General features: G+C 40.8%; 1 protein-coding gene across 4 annotated transcripts in view; it reads left to right on the top strand.

The window, feature by feature from the left end:
* diaph2 (diaphanous-related formin 2) overlaps positions 1-18,176 on the top strand; it is a 1,158,885-nt gene extending 1,140,709 nt beyond the window's left edge. For all 4 annotated transcript variants that reach the window (XM_061891998.1, XM_061891999.1, XM_061891997.1 and 1 more), the window contains one exon: positions 15,504-18,176. In XM_061891998.1, coding sequence (XP_061747982.1) covers positions 15,504-15,568 — 65 coding nt within the window. In that variant the 3' untranslated portion in view covers positions 15,569-18,176. The remainder of the gene's footprint in view (positions 1-15,503) is intronic.
* The last annotated feature ends 872 nt before the right edge of the window (positions 18,177-19,048 follow it).

Raw genomic sequence — 19,048 nt, 5'->3', positions numbered from 1 at the left:
AAATGTCAAAGCTGAAATTCTTGAACTTGCTACAATTGGAGGGTTTTCCCGTGAAATGTGCCTCAAAAAGTCAGGAACTCTTGAGATATGCCAAGCAGGGTCCCATTTCTATAGTCTTTCGTATGACTCGGCTGGGGTTTGAACTTCCGACCGACCGATCTCTTCTGGAGAGACCATGGCGTGTCTGCCTACCAAACTACGATTGAAGTCCCCAATGGAAAGGACGGAAATGTCAAAGCTGAAATTCTATAACTTGCTACAATTGGAGGGTTTTCCCGTGAAATGTGCCTCAAAAAGTCAAGAAATCTTGAAATATGCCAAGCAGAGTCCCATTTTTATAGTCTTTCGTATAACTCTGCAGGGGTTTGAACTCCCGACCGACCAATCTCTTCTGGAGAGACCATGGTGTTTCTGCCTACCAAACTACGATTGAAGTCCCCAATGGAAAGGACGGAAATGTCAAAGCCGAAATTGTTGAACTTGCTACAATTGGAGGGTTTTCCCGTGAAATCTTTGACCCTTCCCCTTTGTTCCACCCCCTGGTAGGTGAGGGGAGCATTGAGCAGCAGCAGCTGCTACACTCGGGAATCATTTTGGTGATTTAACCCCTAATTCCAACCCTTGACGCTGAATGCCAAGCACGATCCCATTTTTATAGTCTTTCGTATGACTCGGCTGAGGTTTGAACTCACGACCGACCGATCTCTTTTGGAGAGAGACCATGGTGTGTCTGCCTACCAAACCACGATTGAAGTCCCCAATGGAAAGGACAGAAATGCCAAAGCCAAAATTCTTGAACTTGCTACAATTGGGGGTTTTTCCCGTGAAATGTGCCTCAAAAAGTCAAGAAATCTTGAGATATGCCAAGCAGGGTCCCATTTTTATAGTCTTTCGTATGACTCGGCTGAGGTTTGAACTCACGACCGACCGATCTCTTCTGGAGAGACCATGGCGTGTCTGCCTACCAAACTACGATTGAAGTCCCCAATGGAAAGGACGGAAATGTCAAAGCTGAAATTCTTGAACTTGCTACAATTGGAGGGTTTTCCAGTGAAATGTTTGACCCATCCCCTTTGTTCCACCCCCTGGTAGGTGAGGGGAACATTGAGCAGCAGCAGTTGCTACACTCGGGAATCATTTTGGTGATTTAACCCCTAATTCCAACCCTTGACGCTGAATGCCAAGCACGATCCCATTTTTATAGTCTTTCGTATAACTCTGCTGGGGTTTGAACTCCCGACCGACCAATCTCTTCTGGAGAGACCATGGTGTTTCTGCCTACCAAACTACGATTGAAGTCCCCAATGGAAAGGACGGAAATGTCAAAGCCGAAATTGTTGAACTTGCTACAATTGGAGGGTTTTCCCGTGAAATCTTTGACCCTTCCCCTTTGTTCCACCCCCTGGTAGGTGAGGGGAGCATTGAGCAGCAGCAGCTGCTACACTCGGGAATCATTTTGGTGATTTAACCCCTAATTCCAACCCTTGACGCTGAATGCCAAGCACGATCCCATTTTTATAGTCTTTCGTATGACTCGGCTGAGGTTTGAACTCACGACCGACCGATCTCTTTTGGAGAGAGACCATGGTGTGTCTGCCTACCAAACCACGATTGAAGTCCCCAATGGAAAGGACAGAAATGCCAAAGCCAAAATTCTTGAACTTGCTACAATTGGGGGTTTTTCCCGTGAAATGTGCCTCAAAAAGTCAAGAAATCTTGAGATATGCCAAGCAGGGTCCCATTTTTATAGTCTTTCGTATGACTCGGCTGAGGTTTGAACTCACGACCGACCGATCTCTTCTGGAGAGACCATGGCGTGTCTGCCTACCAAACTACGATTGAAGTCCCCAATGGAAAGGACGGAAATGTCAAAGCTGAAATTCTTGAACTTGCTACAATTGGAGGGTTTTCCAGTGAAATGTTTGACCCATCCCCTTTGTTCCACCCCCTGGTAGGTGAGGGGAACATTGAGCAGCAGCAGTTGCTACACTCGGGAATCATTTTGGTGATTTAACCCCTAATTCCAACCCTTGACGCTGAATGCCAAGCACGATCCCATTTTTATAGTCTTTCGTATAACTCTGCTGGGGTTTGAACTCCCGACCGACCAATCTCTTCTGGAGAGACCATGGTGTTTCTGCCTACCAAACTACGATTGAAGTCCCCAATGGAAAGGACGGAAATGTCAAAGCCGAAATTGTTGAACTTGCTACAATTGGAGGGTTTTCCCGTGAAATGTGCCTCAAAAAGTCAAGAAATCTTGAAATATGCCAAGCAGGGTCCCATTTTTATAGTCTTTCGTATGACTCGGCAGGGGTTTAAACTCACGACCGACCGATCTCTTCTGGAGAGACCATGGTATGTCTGCCTACCAAACCACGATTGAAGTCCCCAATGGAAAGGACGGAAATGTCAGAGCCGAAATTCTTGAACTTGCTACAATTGGAGGGTTTTCCCGTGAAATGTGCCTCAAAAAGTCAAGAAATCTTGAAATATGCCAAGCAGGGTCCCATTTTTATAGTCTTTCGTATGACTCGGCTGGGGTTTGAACTCACGACCGACCGATCTCTTCTGGAGAGACCATGGCGTGTCTGCCTACCAAACTACGATTGAAGTCCCCAATGGAAAGGACGGAAATGTCAAAGCTGAAATTCTATAACTTGCTACAATTGGAGGGTTTTCCCGTGAAATGTGCCTCAAAAAGTCAAGAAATCTTGAAATATGCCAAGCAGGGTCCCATTTTTATAGTCTTTCGTATGACTCGGCTGGGGTTTGAACTTCCGACCGACCGATCTCTTCTGGAGAGACCATGGTGTGTCTGCCTACCAAACTACGATTGAAGTCCCCAATGGAAAGGACGGAAATGTCAAAGCTGAAATTCTTGAACTTGCTACAATTGGAGGGGTTTTCCCGTGAAATGTGCCTAAAAAAGTCAAGAAATCTTGAAATATGCCAAGCAGGGTCCCATTTTTATAGTCTTTCGTATGACTCGGCTGGGGTTTGAACTCACGACCGACCGATCTCTTTTGGAGAGAGACCATGGTGTGTCTGCCTACCAAACTACGATTGAAGTCCCCAATGGAAAGGACGGAAATATCAAAGCTGAAATTCTATAACTTGCTACAATTGGAGGGTTTTGCCGTAAAATGTGCTTCAAAAAGTCAAGAAATCTTGAGGTATCAGCTTATCTTTGGCCTTTCATGCGACAGAAGAGTTTAGTTTAGTCTTTATTTGAAGGGACAATGCACAGAAACATTAAGCTCAAAGACAGATATGTTCTGGACCAGATTATAGCTAAATAGCTAGTTTCATTCTGCAGTCCCTAGCTACTGAAATTAAAGGGATACAAAAATCATGCAATAAAATCATTACAATAAAATCATAACATATCACAAAATCAAATTAAGAAAAGTCATAAAATGCCCCTTCATGGACACATACTTGATATACGATACAACCATGCCTTATTTACATCATAACACAAAAACAATACATGCTCTTGTTCACATTTGTCATCATTTGTAAAAACTACCATGATTTTAACAGACACACCTCACAATTTACAACCAAAATGCTGTAATGGATAAATATAATACACATAAAGTTGATCCGTCAAACATAGTGGCCACCTTAGTGACCGTGTGAGCAGCAAAGCCACTTTTTAACTTCAATTGTAAATGAAGAGTAATCTGTTAAACTTTTCAAGTTTGTTGTGAGGTTGTTCCATTCATTTATGGCTTTATATGATTCAGTCATGTAGAGTCATGGGAAAATGCTAATTTAGACGATACGATTAGCCAGCGCGGCTAAGAGACACTGAGAGTAACAAAAATCGATTAGAAAGGACGGACTAAAAAAAATAATAATTACATCCATCCATCCATTTTCTACCCCTTATTCCCTTTTGGGGTCACGGGGGGCGCTGGCGCCTATCTCAGCTACAATCGGGCGGAAGGCGGGGTACACCCTGGACAAGTCGCCACCTCATCGCAGAATAATAATTTATAATAATTAATACTTTTTTTAAACTTGGGACTTCCCGCGGGCCGGATTTTGGACGCTGGCTGGCCGTAGTTTTGAGACCACTGATGGAAGTGAAGTGAAGTGAATTATGTTTATATAGCGCTTTTCTCTAGTGACTCAAAGCGCTTTACATAGTGAAACCCAATATCTCAGTTACATTTAAACCAGTGTGGGTGGCACTGGGAGCAGGTGGGTAAAGTGTCTTGCCCAAGGACACAACAGCAGTGACTAGGATGGCAGAAGCGGGAATCGAACCTGCAACCCTCAAGTTGCTGGCACGGCCACTCTACCAACCGAGCTATACTGGAGATGATCATATCTGCTGTACAGATGTACTGGATACCTCTCTTGTTGCCTTACCAACACTCTACCAACCGGCATAGCTCGGTTGGTAGAGTGGCCGTGCTAGCAACTTGAGGGTTGCAGGTTCGATTCCCGCTTCCGCCATTCTAGTCACTGCCGTTGTGTCCTTGGGCAAGGCACTTTACCCACCTGCTCCCAGTGCCACCCACACTGGTTTAAATGTAACTTAGATATTGGGTTTCACTATGTAAAGCGCTTTGAGTCACTAGAAAAAAGTGCTATATAAATATAATTCACTTCACTTCACTTATTTGTATTTGACATTTTTAGATGTTTGGGTAGAATTTCATTAAACAAAACCATTTTTTTTTTCGAGTAATAAATTGAAGTAAATTATATTTATATAGCGCTTTTTGGTGGTCGTCTCGTACTGTAACCTCGGTGCCTGTGCTCGAGGCGAGGCTATCGCGCGAGGTGGGAACGGTAAAAGTCTTTGAGAGGCTCTCTCTTCAAATGCCATCCCTCAAACGCCCGACCAATTCCCGGAAAGGTCTTGGAAGACGGCCACGCGGTTCGCAAAAGTCACAAGTTTCTGAGGTCTTCCATCATCCCGCGTTATTGCCCGATTTCTTTCTTCCATCCATCCATTTTCTACCGCTTATTCCCTTTCGGGGTCGCGGGGGGCGCTGGCGCCTATCTCAGCTACCATCGGGCGGAAGGCAGGGTACACCCTGGACAAGTCGCCACCTCATCACAGGGCCAACACAGATAGACAGACAACATTCACACTCACATTCACACACTAGGGCCAATTTAGTGTTGCCAATCAACCTATCCCCAGGTGCATGTCTTTGGAAGTGGGAGGAAGCCGGAGTACCCGGAGGGAACCCACGCATTCACGGGGAGAACATGCAAACTCCACACAGAAAGATCCCGCGCCTGGATTTGAACCCAGGACTGCAGGACCTTCGTATTGTGAGGCAGACGCACTAACCCCTCTGCCACCGTGAAGCCCCGATTTCTTTCTTGTCTTAGTTTATTTCGAACACGAACACATTTACAACACATCAGACTATTACATATCCCTCTTGAAAAGCAAAGTGGCGCCGCGCATGCAATATTCCAACAACTCCCGCTATCGGCGATGATCAGTGAACTTTCTGCCAGAGTTCCGCGAGGAAAATAAGTGCGAGCTTCTGCGGGGCGATGCTTTTGCCTTCTGACATTCCAAGCAGCCCCTTCCATAAAATAACATCATTAGCTACAAAGATGCTACGTGTGAGCACATGCTCCGTGTGTCCGGGGCGAACGTCAACAAACTTCGCTTTTACCAAGCTCGCCTTTGGCTAACTATCAATATTAACTCCCTTCCCTGCTTTGAATAAAAACAAATAAAAATACATATTTGCTGTGTTGAATAAACACTTCAATAAAATAGATTCTTCTCGGGTCAATTAAATGACAAATAATTAACCCCAATAGATCGAATTTAAGGTTAAGGTTTCGTACAGGGGTGTCAAACTCCGGCCCGTGGGCCAAATTTGGCCGGCCGTGTAATTTCACTTGGCCCTTGAGACAATATCACATTAACATTAGAGCTGGCCCGCCGCTGTAACACCGCATTCACCGCTAATACTCTTACTTGCCAACCCTCCCGATTTTCCCGGGAGACTCCCGAAGTTCAGTGCCCCCTCCCGAATTTCATCCGGGACAACAATATTTGGGGTGGGCTTTGGTGTTCTCTACAACCACGTCCGCTTTTCCTCCATACAAACAACGTGCCGGCCCAGTCACATAATATATGCGGCTTATACACACACACAAGTGAATGCGATGCATACTTGGTCAACAGCCATACAGGTCACACTGAGGGTGGCCGTATAAACAACTTTAACACTGTTACAAACATGCGCCACACTGTGAACCCACACCAAACAAGAATGACACATTTCGGGAGAACATCCACCCGTAACACAACAGAACAAATACCCAGAACGCCTTGCAGCACTAACTCTTCCAGGACGCTACAATGTACACCCCCCGCTATCGACAAACCCCGTCCACCTCAACCCCACCGCCGAAAAGAGGCATTCAATTTTTATTTAAATTTTATTTGATATGCCATTGATATTTTTTAATATTATTATTTGAAACTCGATTTTGCATGTCACTATTAAAAGGTTCATTTGTTCAACCTCGGCCCGCGGCTTTGTTCGGTTTTAAATTTTGGCCCACTCTGTATTTGAGTTTGACACCCCTGGTTTAGTAGGTTAGAATTCTCGAATTTGTCTTATTGATGCATTTTCTCCACCTTTATATACGCCTGCTACTCTCTGCAGTTGTGAAGTGAAGTGAATTACATTTATATAGCGCTTTTTCTCTCGTGACTCAAAGCGCTTTACATAGTGAAACCCATTATCTAATTTTTACATATAAACCAATGTGGGTGGCACTGGGAGCAGGTGGGTAAAGTGTCTTGCCCAAGGACACAACGGTAGTGACTAGGATGGCGAAAGCGGGGATCGAACCTGCAACCCTGAAGTTGCTGCCACGGCCGCTCTACCAACTGAGCTATACAGTACTCTGTACTCCATCAGGCATATTTTCTTTGCTATCCATTGCTTTAACAAATTTCTTTTAGTCACGGGTGTCCAATTAGTGACCCACCTGTCGTATAGAGGATCTTTGACAAGCCCTTTTACAGCGGGTCTTGAAAAATAGCAGACTACACATTTGACACTGAGGGTCTTTGACTAGTACTTTTTGCAGTAAGTCTTTAAAAACCGCAGAGCGTTCCTTTAAAACAGGATCTTTGACTAGTGTTGTGTAGTAGATATTGCCACACATAGGATCTTTAACTAGCTTTTTTTTTTAAATTTTTTTTTTTACTGTAGATCCTCTTTGACTAGCAATTTGTAGTACTTCCTGTCACATATATGATATTTAATGATCATTTTGTATAACATCCAGTCATGTACTGGATCCTTGAGTAGCATGTTTTAGTAGATCCTGACACACAGAGGATCTTTGACTGGCATTTTGTTGTAGACCTGGTCACATCTGAACTTTGACCATATATATTGTTTGCATGTCCTCTCACATAGGATCTTAGACTAGAATTTCAGAGTAGATATTGCCACACATAGGATCTTTAACGAGCATTTTTTGTTTCAATTTTTTTTTACTGTAGATCCTCTTTGACTAGCAATTTGTAGTACTTCCTGTCACATATATGATATTTAATGATCATTTTGTATAACATCCAGTCATGTACTGGATCCTTGAGTAGCATGTTTTAGTAGATCCTGACACACAGAGGATCTTTGACTGGCATTTTGTTGTAGACCTGGTCACATCTGAACTTTGACCACATATATTGTTTGCATGTCCTCTCACATAGGATCTTAGACTAGAATTTCAGAGTAGATATTGCCACACATAGGATCTTTAACTAGCTTTTTTTTTTTTTTTTTTTTTTTTACTGTAGATCCTCTTTGACTAGCAATTTGTAGTACTTCCTGTCACATATATGATATTTAATGATCATATTGTATAACATCCAGTCATGTACTGGATCTTTGAGTAGCATGTTTTAGTAGATCCTGACACACAGAGGACCTTTGACTGGCATTTTCTCGTAGACCTGGTCACATCTGAACTTTGACCATATATATTTTTTGCATGTCCTCTCACTTAGGATCGTTGACTAAAATTTCAGAGTAAACCCTGTCAATCAGAAAACCTATGAGTAGCATTTTGTAGGGGATCTTTGATTGGAAAATTTGCAGTGTACCCACTCACATAACGGATCTTTGACTGGCATCTTGTCGTAGATCCACGTCAATCAAGATATATGATCAGCATTTTTCTAGTAAATCCTGCGGGCCGCGTGTTTGACACCCCTGGTCTAGACCGTTTAGAGGTTAGAGGTATAGAGGTTACAGAGGATCTTTGACCAACATTTTTAAATACATCTGATCACACAGGAACTTTGACAAGCATGTTTGTAGGATATCCTGTTAGATACAGGTAGAAGACTTTTAACTAGCATTTTGTAGTAGATCATGTCACGTAGAGGACCTTTGACTAGCATTATGTAGTAGATCCCAACACAACGTGGCTCTTTCACAAGCATTTTGTAGTAAATCCAGTCACACAGGATATTTGACAAGGATTTTTGTATAAAATTCGGTCATGTGATCTTTGACTAGTACATTTGCGTTAAATCCTGTGACATAGGGGATTTTTGACTGGCATTTTTTAGTAGATTTGGACACAAATAGGATCTTTGACAAGCATATTGCAGTACATTTGGTCAAAGAGGATCTTTAACTAGCATTTTTGTATTAGATCCTGTCACATGGAGGATCTTTGACTAACATTTTTAAATACATCTGTTCACACAGGAACTTTGACAAGCATGTTTGTAGGATATCCTGTTAGATACAGGTAGAAGACCTTTAACTAGCATTTTGTAGTAGATCATGTCACATAAAGGACCTTTAACTAGCATTTTGTAGAAGATCCCGACACAACGTGGATCTTTGACAAGCATTTTGTAGTAAATCCAGTCACACAGGATATTTGACGAGGATTTTTGTAGAAAAATTCGGTCATGTGATCTTTGACTAGTATATTTGCATTAAATCCTGATTTTTGACTGGCATTTTTTAGTAAATTTTGACGCAAATAGTATCTTTGACAAGCATATTGCAGTAGATTTGGTCAAAGAGGGTCTTTAACCAGCATTTTTGTATTAGATCCTGTCACATGGAGGATCTTTGACTAACATTTTTAAATACATCTGTTCACACAGGAACTTTGACAAGCATGTTTGTAGGATATCCTGTTAGATACAGGTAGAAGACCTTTAACTAGCATTTTGTAGTAGATAATGTCACGTAAAGGACCTTTAACTAGCATTTTGTAGAAGATCCCGACACAACGTGGATCTTTGACAAGCATTTTGTAGTAAATCCAGTCACACAGGATATTTGACAAGGATTTTTGTATAAAATTCGGTCATGTGATCTTTGACTAGTATATTTGCATTAAATCCTGTGACATAGGGGATTTTTGACTGGCATTTTTTAGTAGATTTGGACGCAAATAGGATCTTTGACAAGCATATTGCAGTACATTTGGTCAAAGAGGATCTTTAACTAGCATTTTTGTATTAGATCCTGTCACATGGAGGATCTTTGACTAACATTTTTAAATACATCTGTTCACACAGGAACTTTGACAAGCATGTTTGTAGGATATCCTGTTAGATACATGTAGAAGACCTTTAACTAGCATTTTATAGAAGATCCCGACACAACGTGGATCTTTGACAAGCATTTTCTAGTAAATCCAGTCACACAGGATATTTGACGAGGATTTTTGTATAAAATTCGGTCATGTGATCTTTGACTAGTATATTTGCATTAAATCCTGTGACATAGAGGATTTTTGACTGGCATTTTTTAGTAAATTTTGACGCAAATAGTATCTTTGACAAGCATATTGCAGTAGATTTGGTCAAAGAGGGTCTTTAACCAGCATTTTTGTATTAGATCCCGTCACATGGAGGATATTTGACTAAAATTTTCCAAAAGATCTGATGACACATTTTTGTAGTGGATCCTGTCACATAGACGATCTTTGACTAGCATTTTGTAGTAGATAATGTCACATATTGGACCTTTTGACTATAATTTTGTATTAGATCCAGTCACACATAATCTTTGATCAGCATTTATGTAGTAGATTCGGTCAATGTGAGCTTTGACAGGCATTTTTTTTATTTAGTAGATCCTGTCACATAGAACATCTTTGACTAGTTTAGTAGATGTTATCACATAGATGATCTTTAACTACCACTTTGTAGGAGATCCCGACACACAGATATTTGACCACCTTTTTTTAGTAGGCCCAGACACACAATATATTTGACTAGCATTTCTGTAGTAGATCATGTAACACAAAGGATATTTTACTTTCATTTCCTTGTGGATCTGATCACAGAATATCTTTGACTAGCATTTTTTTATTGGATCCTGTCACGTATTAGACCCCTGTCTAGCATTTCAGGTGTAACATGCAACTAACCCCACCCCCTATTGTAGGGGGAGGGGGGTGTATATTGTACCCCGGAAGAGTTCGGGCTGCATGAGATTCTGGGTATTTGTTCTGCTGTGTTTATGTTGTGTTACGGTGCGGATGTTCTCCCAAAACGTGTTTGTCATTCTTGTTTGGTGTGGGTTCACAGTGTGGCGCATATTTATAACAGTGTTAAGGTTGTTTATACGGCCACCCTCAGTGTGACCTGTGTGGCTGTTGATCAACTATGTCTTACTGCGTCTGCAGAATCCAAATACAACATGCGACTGGGATGGCACGCTGTTTGTGCAGGTTGTAGAGGACGCTAAAGGCAGTACCTCCACGGTGCCCCCTTAATATTGTTGTTTGGGTGAATTTCAGGTGAATGTTTACCCCTGGAGGGGAACAGAAAATTGGGAGTTTCCCGGAAAAATCGAGGGTACACAAGTATGACGCTGTAAAGTGTCATTCATATAAAACTCGTGGGCCGCACCAACATTAAATTACATATTAAGGTGTGGGCTGCAAGTGGCCCGTGGGACGCGTTTTTGACACCCCTGGTCCAGACCGTTTAGAGGTTAGTAGTCTAGAGGTTACAGAGGATCTTTGACTGGCATGTTTGTTGTGGATTCTTTCACTTAGACTGTCTAGACCATCTAGGTCTAAGTGAAAGGATCTACAACAAACATGCTAGTCAAAGATCCTCTGGAACCGAATCTTAGACTTCGACAGTCTACGTCTAAGTCTAGGTGACAAGATCCACTATGAAAATCCTAGTCAAAGATCGTCTGTGACCGAATACACTTTGACAGTCTAAGTCTCAGTCTAAGTGACAAAATCCACTACAGAAATACTAATCAAAGGTCCTCTCTCCCAGAGAAAGTTTTACCAGCATTTTTGTAGTATTTCTTGTCATTTAGAGTTAGACTTAGACGTTGACTGTCGAAGTCTTAAGATTCGGTTACAGAGGATCTTTGACTAGCATTTTTGTTGTGGATTCTTTCACTTAGACTTAGACTGTCTAGACCGTTTAGAAGTGAGAGGTCTAAAAGTTACAGAGGATCTTTGACTAGCATTTTTGTTGTGGATTCTTTCACTTAGACTTGGATTGTCTAGACCGTTTAGAGGTTAGAGGTCTAAAGGTTACAGAGGATCTTTGAATACCGTTTTTGTTGTGGATTCTTTCACTTAGACTTAGACTGTCTAGACCATCTAGGTCTAAGTGAATGGAGTCACAACAAAAATACTAGTCAAAGATCCTCTGGAACCGAATCTTAGACTTTGACAGTCAACGTCTAAGTCTAGGTGACAGGATCCACTATGAAAATGCTAGTCAAAGATCCTCTGGAACCGAATATTAGATTTCGACAGTCTACGTCTAAGTCTAGGTGACAGGATCCACCATGAAAATGCTAGTCAAAGATCCTCTGGAACCGAATCTTAGACTTTGACAGTCTACGTCTAAGTCTAGGTGACAGGATCCACCATGAAAATGCTAGTCAAAGATCCTCTGGAACCGAATCTTAGACTTCGACAGTCTACGTCTAGGTCTAGGTGACAGGATCCACCATGAAAATGCTAGTCAAAGATCCTTTGTGACCGAATCTACTGCAAAACGCTTGTCAAAGATCGTCTTTGTGTCCAAATCTACTAAAAAATGCCAGTCAAAGATCCTCTATGTCGCAGGATCTAATCACATAGAGGATCTTTGATCCATATCTTGTCACAAAGAGGATATTTAGATAACATAATAACATGGAGTTGGTCCAGATTGTGTTCTACATCTGTTTTGGGTTTGCCTAAGCCCGTCGGTAAAGTCTCACGGCGCGCCGGTCGCCCGCCGTCATGACAGTGACGTGTGCGTCTTGATGTGCGGTGAAGTCGTTGGCGTACGTTCGACTCCGGGATCCGTCTTCCTTCCCTCCTCCTGCGCACCATCTGCAAGTTGGGGGAAGGAAAACAAACAGGAGGCGTCACTGTCTGCTCGTTACCTGACATGATGGATGGAGGGGAGTGCCGTTGGAACGTCACCCGGGGTTGTGGATTTGTGCGTGCCAGGCGGGCCTCAGGTGGTCTTCTTGGAAAATTAGCAGGAAGTCGTCTCCTGGAACTTCCTGCTTGTGTCCACGCAGGCGCGTCTGGCGTTTTGTTGAGGGGAGCCAGGGCTTGGAGAGCCCAGCATGCGGTGCTTGATGACTCTGTCACCGCGCTGGCTGGTGAGAAAGGATCCAATGATCCAATTCTGACGGTAAAATGTGAAGTGGCATCATCACGGATGACAAGGTTTGGAAGCCATAAGGCTTTATCTTCCAGGTTGCAGACTTCTGCCCTTATAAAACTTCCAACGATATTCAGCTTTCCCTTCTACTTATGAGCTTCCTCATGCCTATTCGTTTGGGTTAACAACTCTTCAGACATCGGCTGTGGATAGTATGAATATAAATGTATATATATATATATATATATACACACATGCATACATACATAGATAATGTGTATATATGTATATACATGTATATATGTATGTATGTATACATTTATATGTACATACATGTATATATACATGTATGTACAGGACTGTCTCAGAAAATTTGAATATTGTGATAAAGTGGCGCAGTGGGGAGAGTGGCCGTGCGCAACCCGGGCGTCCCTGGTTCAATTCCCACCTAGTACCAACCTCGTCACGTCCGTTGTGTCCTGAGCAAGACACTTCACCCTTGCTCCTGATGGGTGCTGGTTGGCGCCTTGCATGGCAGCTCCCTCCATCAGCGTATGAATGTGTGTGTGAATGGGTAAATGTGGAAGTAGTGTCAAAGCGCTTTGAGTACCTTGAAGGTAGAAAAGCGCTATACAAGTACAACCCATTTAAAGTCCTTTATTTTCTGTAATGCAACTAAAAACATGACAATGTCATACATTTTGGATTCATTACCCATCAACTGAAATATTTCAAGCCTTTTATTATTTTTAATATTGCTGATTATGGCATACAGCTTAAGAAAACTCAAGTGAAGTGAATTATTCTTATATAGCGCTTTTCTCTAGTGACTCAAAGCGCTTTACATAGTGAAAACCCAATATCAAAGTTACATTTAAACCAGTGTGGGTGGCACTGGGAGCAGGTGGGTAAAGTGTCTTGCCCAAAGACACAACCGCAGTGACTAGGATGGCGGAAGCGGGAATCGAACCTGCAACCCTCAAGTTGCTGGCACGGCCACTCTACCAACTGAGCTAAACCGCCACTCCATATATATATATATATATATATATATACTCAAGGTTTATGTGGTTTATTCATTACACAGTGCTCAATACTGGAGTAGAGCTATATATATATATATATATATATATATATATATATATATATATATATATATATATATATATATATATATATACATACACATGCATACATACATAGATAATGTGTATATATGTATATACATGTATATATATGTATGTATGTATATATTTATATATACATACATGTGTGTTTATATACAGTATATATACATGTATGTACAGGACTGTCTCAGAAAATTTTAATATTGTGATAAAGTCCTTTGTTTTCTGTAATGCAACTAAAAACATGACAATGTCATACATTTTGGATTCATTACCCATCAACTGAAATATTTCAAGCCTTTTATTATTTTTAATATTGCTGATTATGGCATACAGCTTGTGAAGTGAATTATTCTTATGTAGCGCTTTTCTCTAGTGACTCAAAGCGCTTTACGTAGTGAAACCCAATATCAAAGTTACATTTAAACCAATGTGGGTGGCACTGGGAGCAGGTGGGTAAAGTGTCTTGCCCAAGGACACAACGGCAGTGACTAGGATGGCGGAAGCGGGAATCGAACCTGCAACCCTCAAGTTGCTGGCACGGCCGCTCTACCAACCGAGCTATGCCTTTCTCAAAAAATTTGAATATTTCCTCAGACCAAGTAAAAAAAAACTGTATGCCATAATCAGCAATATTAAAATAATAAAAGGCTTGCAATATTTCAGTTGATGTGCAATGAATCCAGAATGTATGACATTTTCATGTTTTTAGTTGCATTACGGAAAATAAAGGACTTTCTCACAATATTCTAATTCTCTGAGACAGTCCTGTATATGAATATATAGGATACAGTGTGTATGTATGTATATATATATATATATGTACATATATGTGGGAAAAAATCACAAGACTACTTCATCTCTACAGAACTGTTTCATGAGGGGTTCCCTCAATCATCAGGAGATTTTAATGGAAGCATTCACATACAATGGTTTATATAGGGCACAGAGTGGGTGGGTACAGGCAGGCGTAGGGGCGTGGTGATTGGCCCGTGTGTTACCTAGGAGGTGTCTCCGTCTGTGACGGCGTGCTGATACAATTTCACTGCGCTTGTTGAGGGATGACAGGTCTGGGTGGTATATAATAAACAGTTTCTCTTTTAAGCATAGGTTGCATCTTTACCACTGTTGTAAGGTGTGCTGGATGCAAGAATTTGCCATGTTATTGAATATTCAACATTATTGTCTTTGAGGTTCCAAATGTGTATATATGTAAGGTTTGTGTCATGTTTGTTCTCTTACGGAAAATATATTAAAACAAGTTTTTTTTTTTTTATACATCTTTGTCCATTTTCACATATCTCTGAAAGAAGTCCAGGGCAGTGCTAAAAAGCTCACCCCCCCCCCCCCCCCCCCCGACATAAATGAACATAAAACGGCACTTTTGATAAAAGTATTTTTATGGGATTCATTTTTGTTTCTCACCTTCTTTATCAAAATGATGGCACTTGCAACTGAAGTTATTTAGCAGTCGTACTCAATAATTTAAAAAAAAATACAAATAAATAATGCGGTATACAAAAACCCGGGCAACATTTTAGTCGATTTAGATTTTTCCCGGAAATGAATCATGTAAAACCAGTGAGGAGTCCGGCGGCTTGATCATTGAAAGGAGAACATTCTATCTCCTTCCGGAAGCGTTCTGCCTGCAAAAAGCTTTGCACGCATGTGCATGTGCGCACTTTGCACGTCTTTGTGCAAACATCTCCGCCCTCCTGATTTGGACTTTCTCTTCTTCTTGTCATCAGATAACCGCCGCGCCGTGCTGGAACGCTCCCGCTCTCGCCACAACACCAACCACCAGGCTCGATGATGTCGCCCGAAGACGACCCGGAGGAGGATCCTGTCGCTGAGTCACCCCCCCCCCCCCCCCTCCACGTTAACCCCGCCTTCCACGCTCTCTCTCCAGTTTGTCTTCCTGTCGGTCCTTCATAGGAAGCCAAGCAAAAAGGCCTCGCCGAAACGGTGCTGTGTACAAACGTAGGAGACTGTAACCATTCCACGCTTAGACTTCAGAGCATGTGACTCACACGCCTCAAATTTCGACAGGATTTGTTTTATTTTTTTCAAATACAGGCCGCTTTTCATATTTTACACACCTCCATATCGACAGGATGCATTTTGGGTTTTAAGCGCCTCCCTTTTCATTATGAGACACACCTCCATTGTGGCAACATTTTATTCTGTACGCACCTCCATTTTTGACAGGGTGCATTTTATTTTTTAGGTGCCTCCATTTTCCACAGAATGCAGTTTATTTCTACGCACCTCCATTCTGACAGGATGCATTTTATTCTTGACACATCTCCATTACGACAGGATACATTTTGGGTTTTAAGCGCCTCCTTATAATTAGGAGACACACCTCCATTGTGGTAAGATGTATTATATTCTTGACACACCTCCATTTTTGACAGGATACATTTCATTCTTGACACACCTCCATTTTTGACAGGATGCATTTTATTTTTTAGGTGCCTCCGTTTCATTAGGAGACACCTCCATTTTGGCAAAAGTCACTATATTGTTGACACACCTCCATTTTTGACAGGATGCATGTTATTCTTTACACACCTCCATTTTTGACAGGATGCATTTTGGGTTTTAAACGCAGTCTTTTCATTAAGAGACATACCTCCATTGTGGAAAGAGTCATTATATTTTTGACACACCTACATTTTTGACAGGATGCATTTTATTCTTGTCACACCTCCATTTTTGACAGGATGCATTTTAGTTTATAGGTACCTCCGTTTCATTAGGAGGCACACCTCCATTGTGGCAAGATGTATTATATTCTTGACACACCTTCATTTTTGACAGGATGCATTTTATTTTTTAGGTGCCTCCGTTTCATCAGGAGACACGCCTACATTATGGGGAGAGTCATTATATTGTTGACACACCTCCATTTTTGACAGGATGCATTTTATTCTTGACACACCTCCATTTTCGACAGGATGCATTTTATTTTTTAGGTGCCTCCGTTTCATTAGGAGACACACCTCCATTGTGGCAAGAGTCATTATATTGTTGACCCACCTCCATTTTCGACAGGATGCATTGTATTCTTGACAAACCTCCATTTTTGACAGGATGCATTTTATTTTTTAGGTGCCTCAGTTTCATTAGGAGACACACCTACATTGTGGCAAGATGCATTATTTTCTGTACTCACCTCCATTTTTGACAGGATGCATTTTATTCTAAACACACCTCCATTTTAGACAGGATGCATTTTGGGTTTTAAGCGCATTTTTTCATTAGGAGACATAATTTCATTGTGGAAAGATGCATTATATTTTTGACAGAATGCATTTTATTTTTGACATACCTCCATTTTTGACAGGATGCATTTTATTCTTGACACACCTCCATTTTTGACAGGAGGCATTTTATTTTTTAGTTGACTGTTTCATTAGGAGACACACCTCCATTGTGGCAAGATGCATTATATTCCTGATACACCTCCATTTTTGACAGGATGCATTTTATTCTTGACACACCTCCATTTTTGACAGGAGGCATTTTATTTTTTAGGTGACTCTGTTTCATTAGGAGACACACCTCCATTGAGGCAAGATGCATTATATTCCTGACACACCTCCATTCTTGACAGGATGCATTTTATTCTTGACACATCTCCATTTTTGACAGGGTGCATTTAATTTTTTAGGTGCCACCTTTCCATTTGGAGACATTGTGGCAAGATGCATTATTCTGTACGCACCTCCGTTTTTGACAGGATGCATTTTATTTTTTAGGTGCCTCCTTTTCATTAGAAGACACACCTACATTGTGGCAAGATGTATTATATTCTTGACACACCTCCATTTTTGACAGGATGCATTTTATTCTTGAGACATCTCCATTTTTGACAGGATGCATTTTATTTTTTAGGTTCCTCATTTTCATTAGGAGACACACCTCCATTGTGGCAAGAGTCATTATATTGTGTACGCACCTCCATTTTTGACAGGATGTGTTTTACTTTTTAGGTGCCTCCTTTTCATTAAGAGATCAAATATATTCTGTACGCACCTCCATTTTCCACAGGATGCAATTTGTCTTCACGCACCTCCATTCCGACCGGATGAATTTTGTTTGAACGCAAATCCAATCTGGAAAAAAATGTATGACATATATTCTTTTGCTCCTCAATTTCTGGCAGGATGTGTTTAAATTTTCCGCACCTCCAACTTTGACAGGGTGCATTTGAATTGTATTCACCTCCATTTTGTTGAAACTAAATTCTTTAAGCACCTTCATTTCTAGTGGGATGCATGTTATTCATTACACACCTCCTTTTTCGACAGGATGCAATTAATTATTACGCAACTCCACTGTGAACTGATGCATTTTGTTTATATGCAACTACAATTTGAGAAAAAAGAAATTACATTTATTCTTACCCATCTCAATTTTTGACAGGATTTTTCTGCACCTCCAACTTTGACAGGATGAATTTGAATTTTGAATTGAAGTTAAATGTGTTCTTTAAGCGCTTTCAATTCTAACAGGATGCATGTTGTTATTTACACACCTCCACTTTTGACAGGATAAAATACAATTTTTATTGCAACTACAAAATATTTTTTACTCACCTCCGTTTTTGACAGGATTATTTTTTTATTGAACATCCATTGTGAAAATGTTTTACATTTTCTTTACGCATCTCCGTTTTCGACAGGATGCATTTAATTTTTTAAGCACCTCCATTGTGAAAAAAATTAATTAGATTTTCATGCACCTCCATTTTTGACAGGATGCACTTTAATTTTGTGCCACTCCATTTTTTAAAAACTAAATGTTTCCTCTAAGCTCCTTTAATTCCAAAAAAATGCATGTTATTCTCTACACGTCATAAATTTTTGACAGGATTATTATACATTTTTATTGAACCTCCATTGTGAAAAAAAATAATTTGATTTTGACAGGATGCACTTAAACTTTCCGCACCTCCAACTTTGACAGGATGCACTCTAATTATGTGCCACTCCATTTTGTAAAACTAAATGTACTCTAACAGGATGCATGTTTTTCTCTACGCACCTTAATTTTTGACAGGATTTAAGGTATTTTTTATGAACCTCCATTGTGAGAATGGTTTACATTTTCTTTACGCACCTTCATTTTTGATAGGATGCATTTGGTGTTTGATGCACCTCCATTGTGGAAAAAAAGTATTTATTTACATTTTTAAGCGCCTTCATTTTTTAACAGAATGCATGTTATCCTCTACGCACCTCCATCTTTGACAGAATTTACCTTATTTTTCATTAACCTCCATTGT

Source organism: Nerophis ophidion, linkage group LG29 (genome assembly GCF_033978795.1).
Source record: "Nerophis ophidion isolate RoL-2023_Sa linkage group LG29, RoL_Noph_v1.0, whole genome shotgun sequence".
Lineage (NCBI taxonomy): Eukaryota > Metazoa > Chordata > Actinopteri > Syngnathiformes > Syngnathidae > Nerophis > Nerophis ophidion.
The sequence above is the reverse complement of the archived record's forward strand: the minus strand, read 5'-3'. Positions and strand labels throughout refer to the sequence as shown.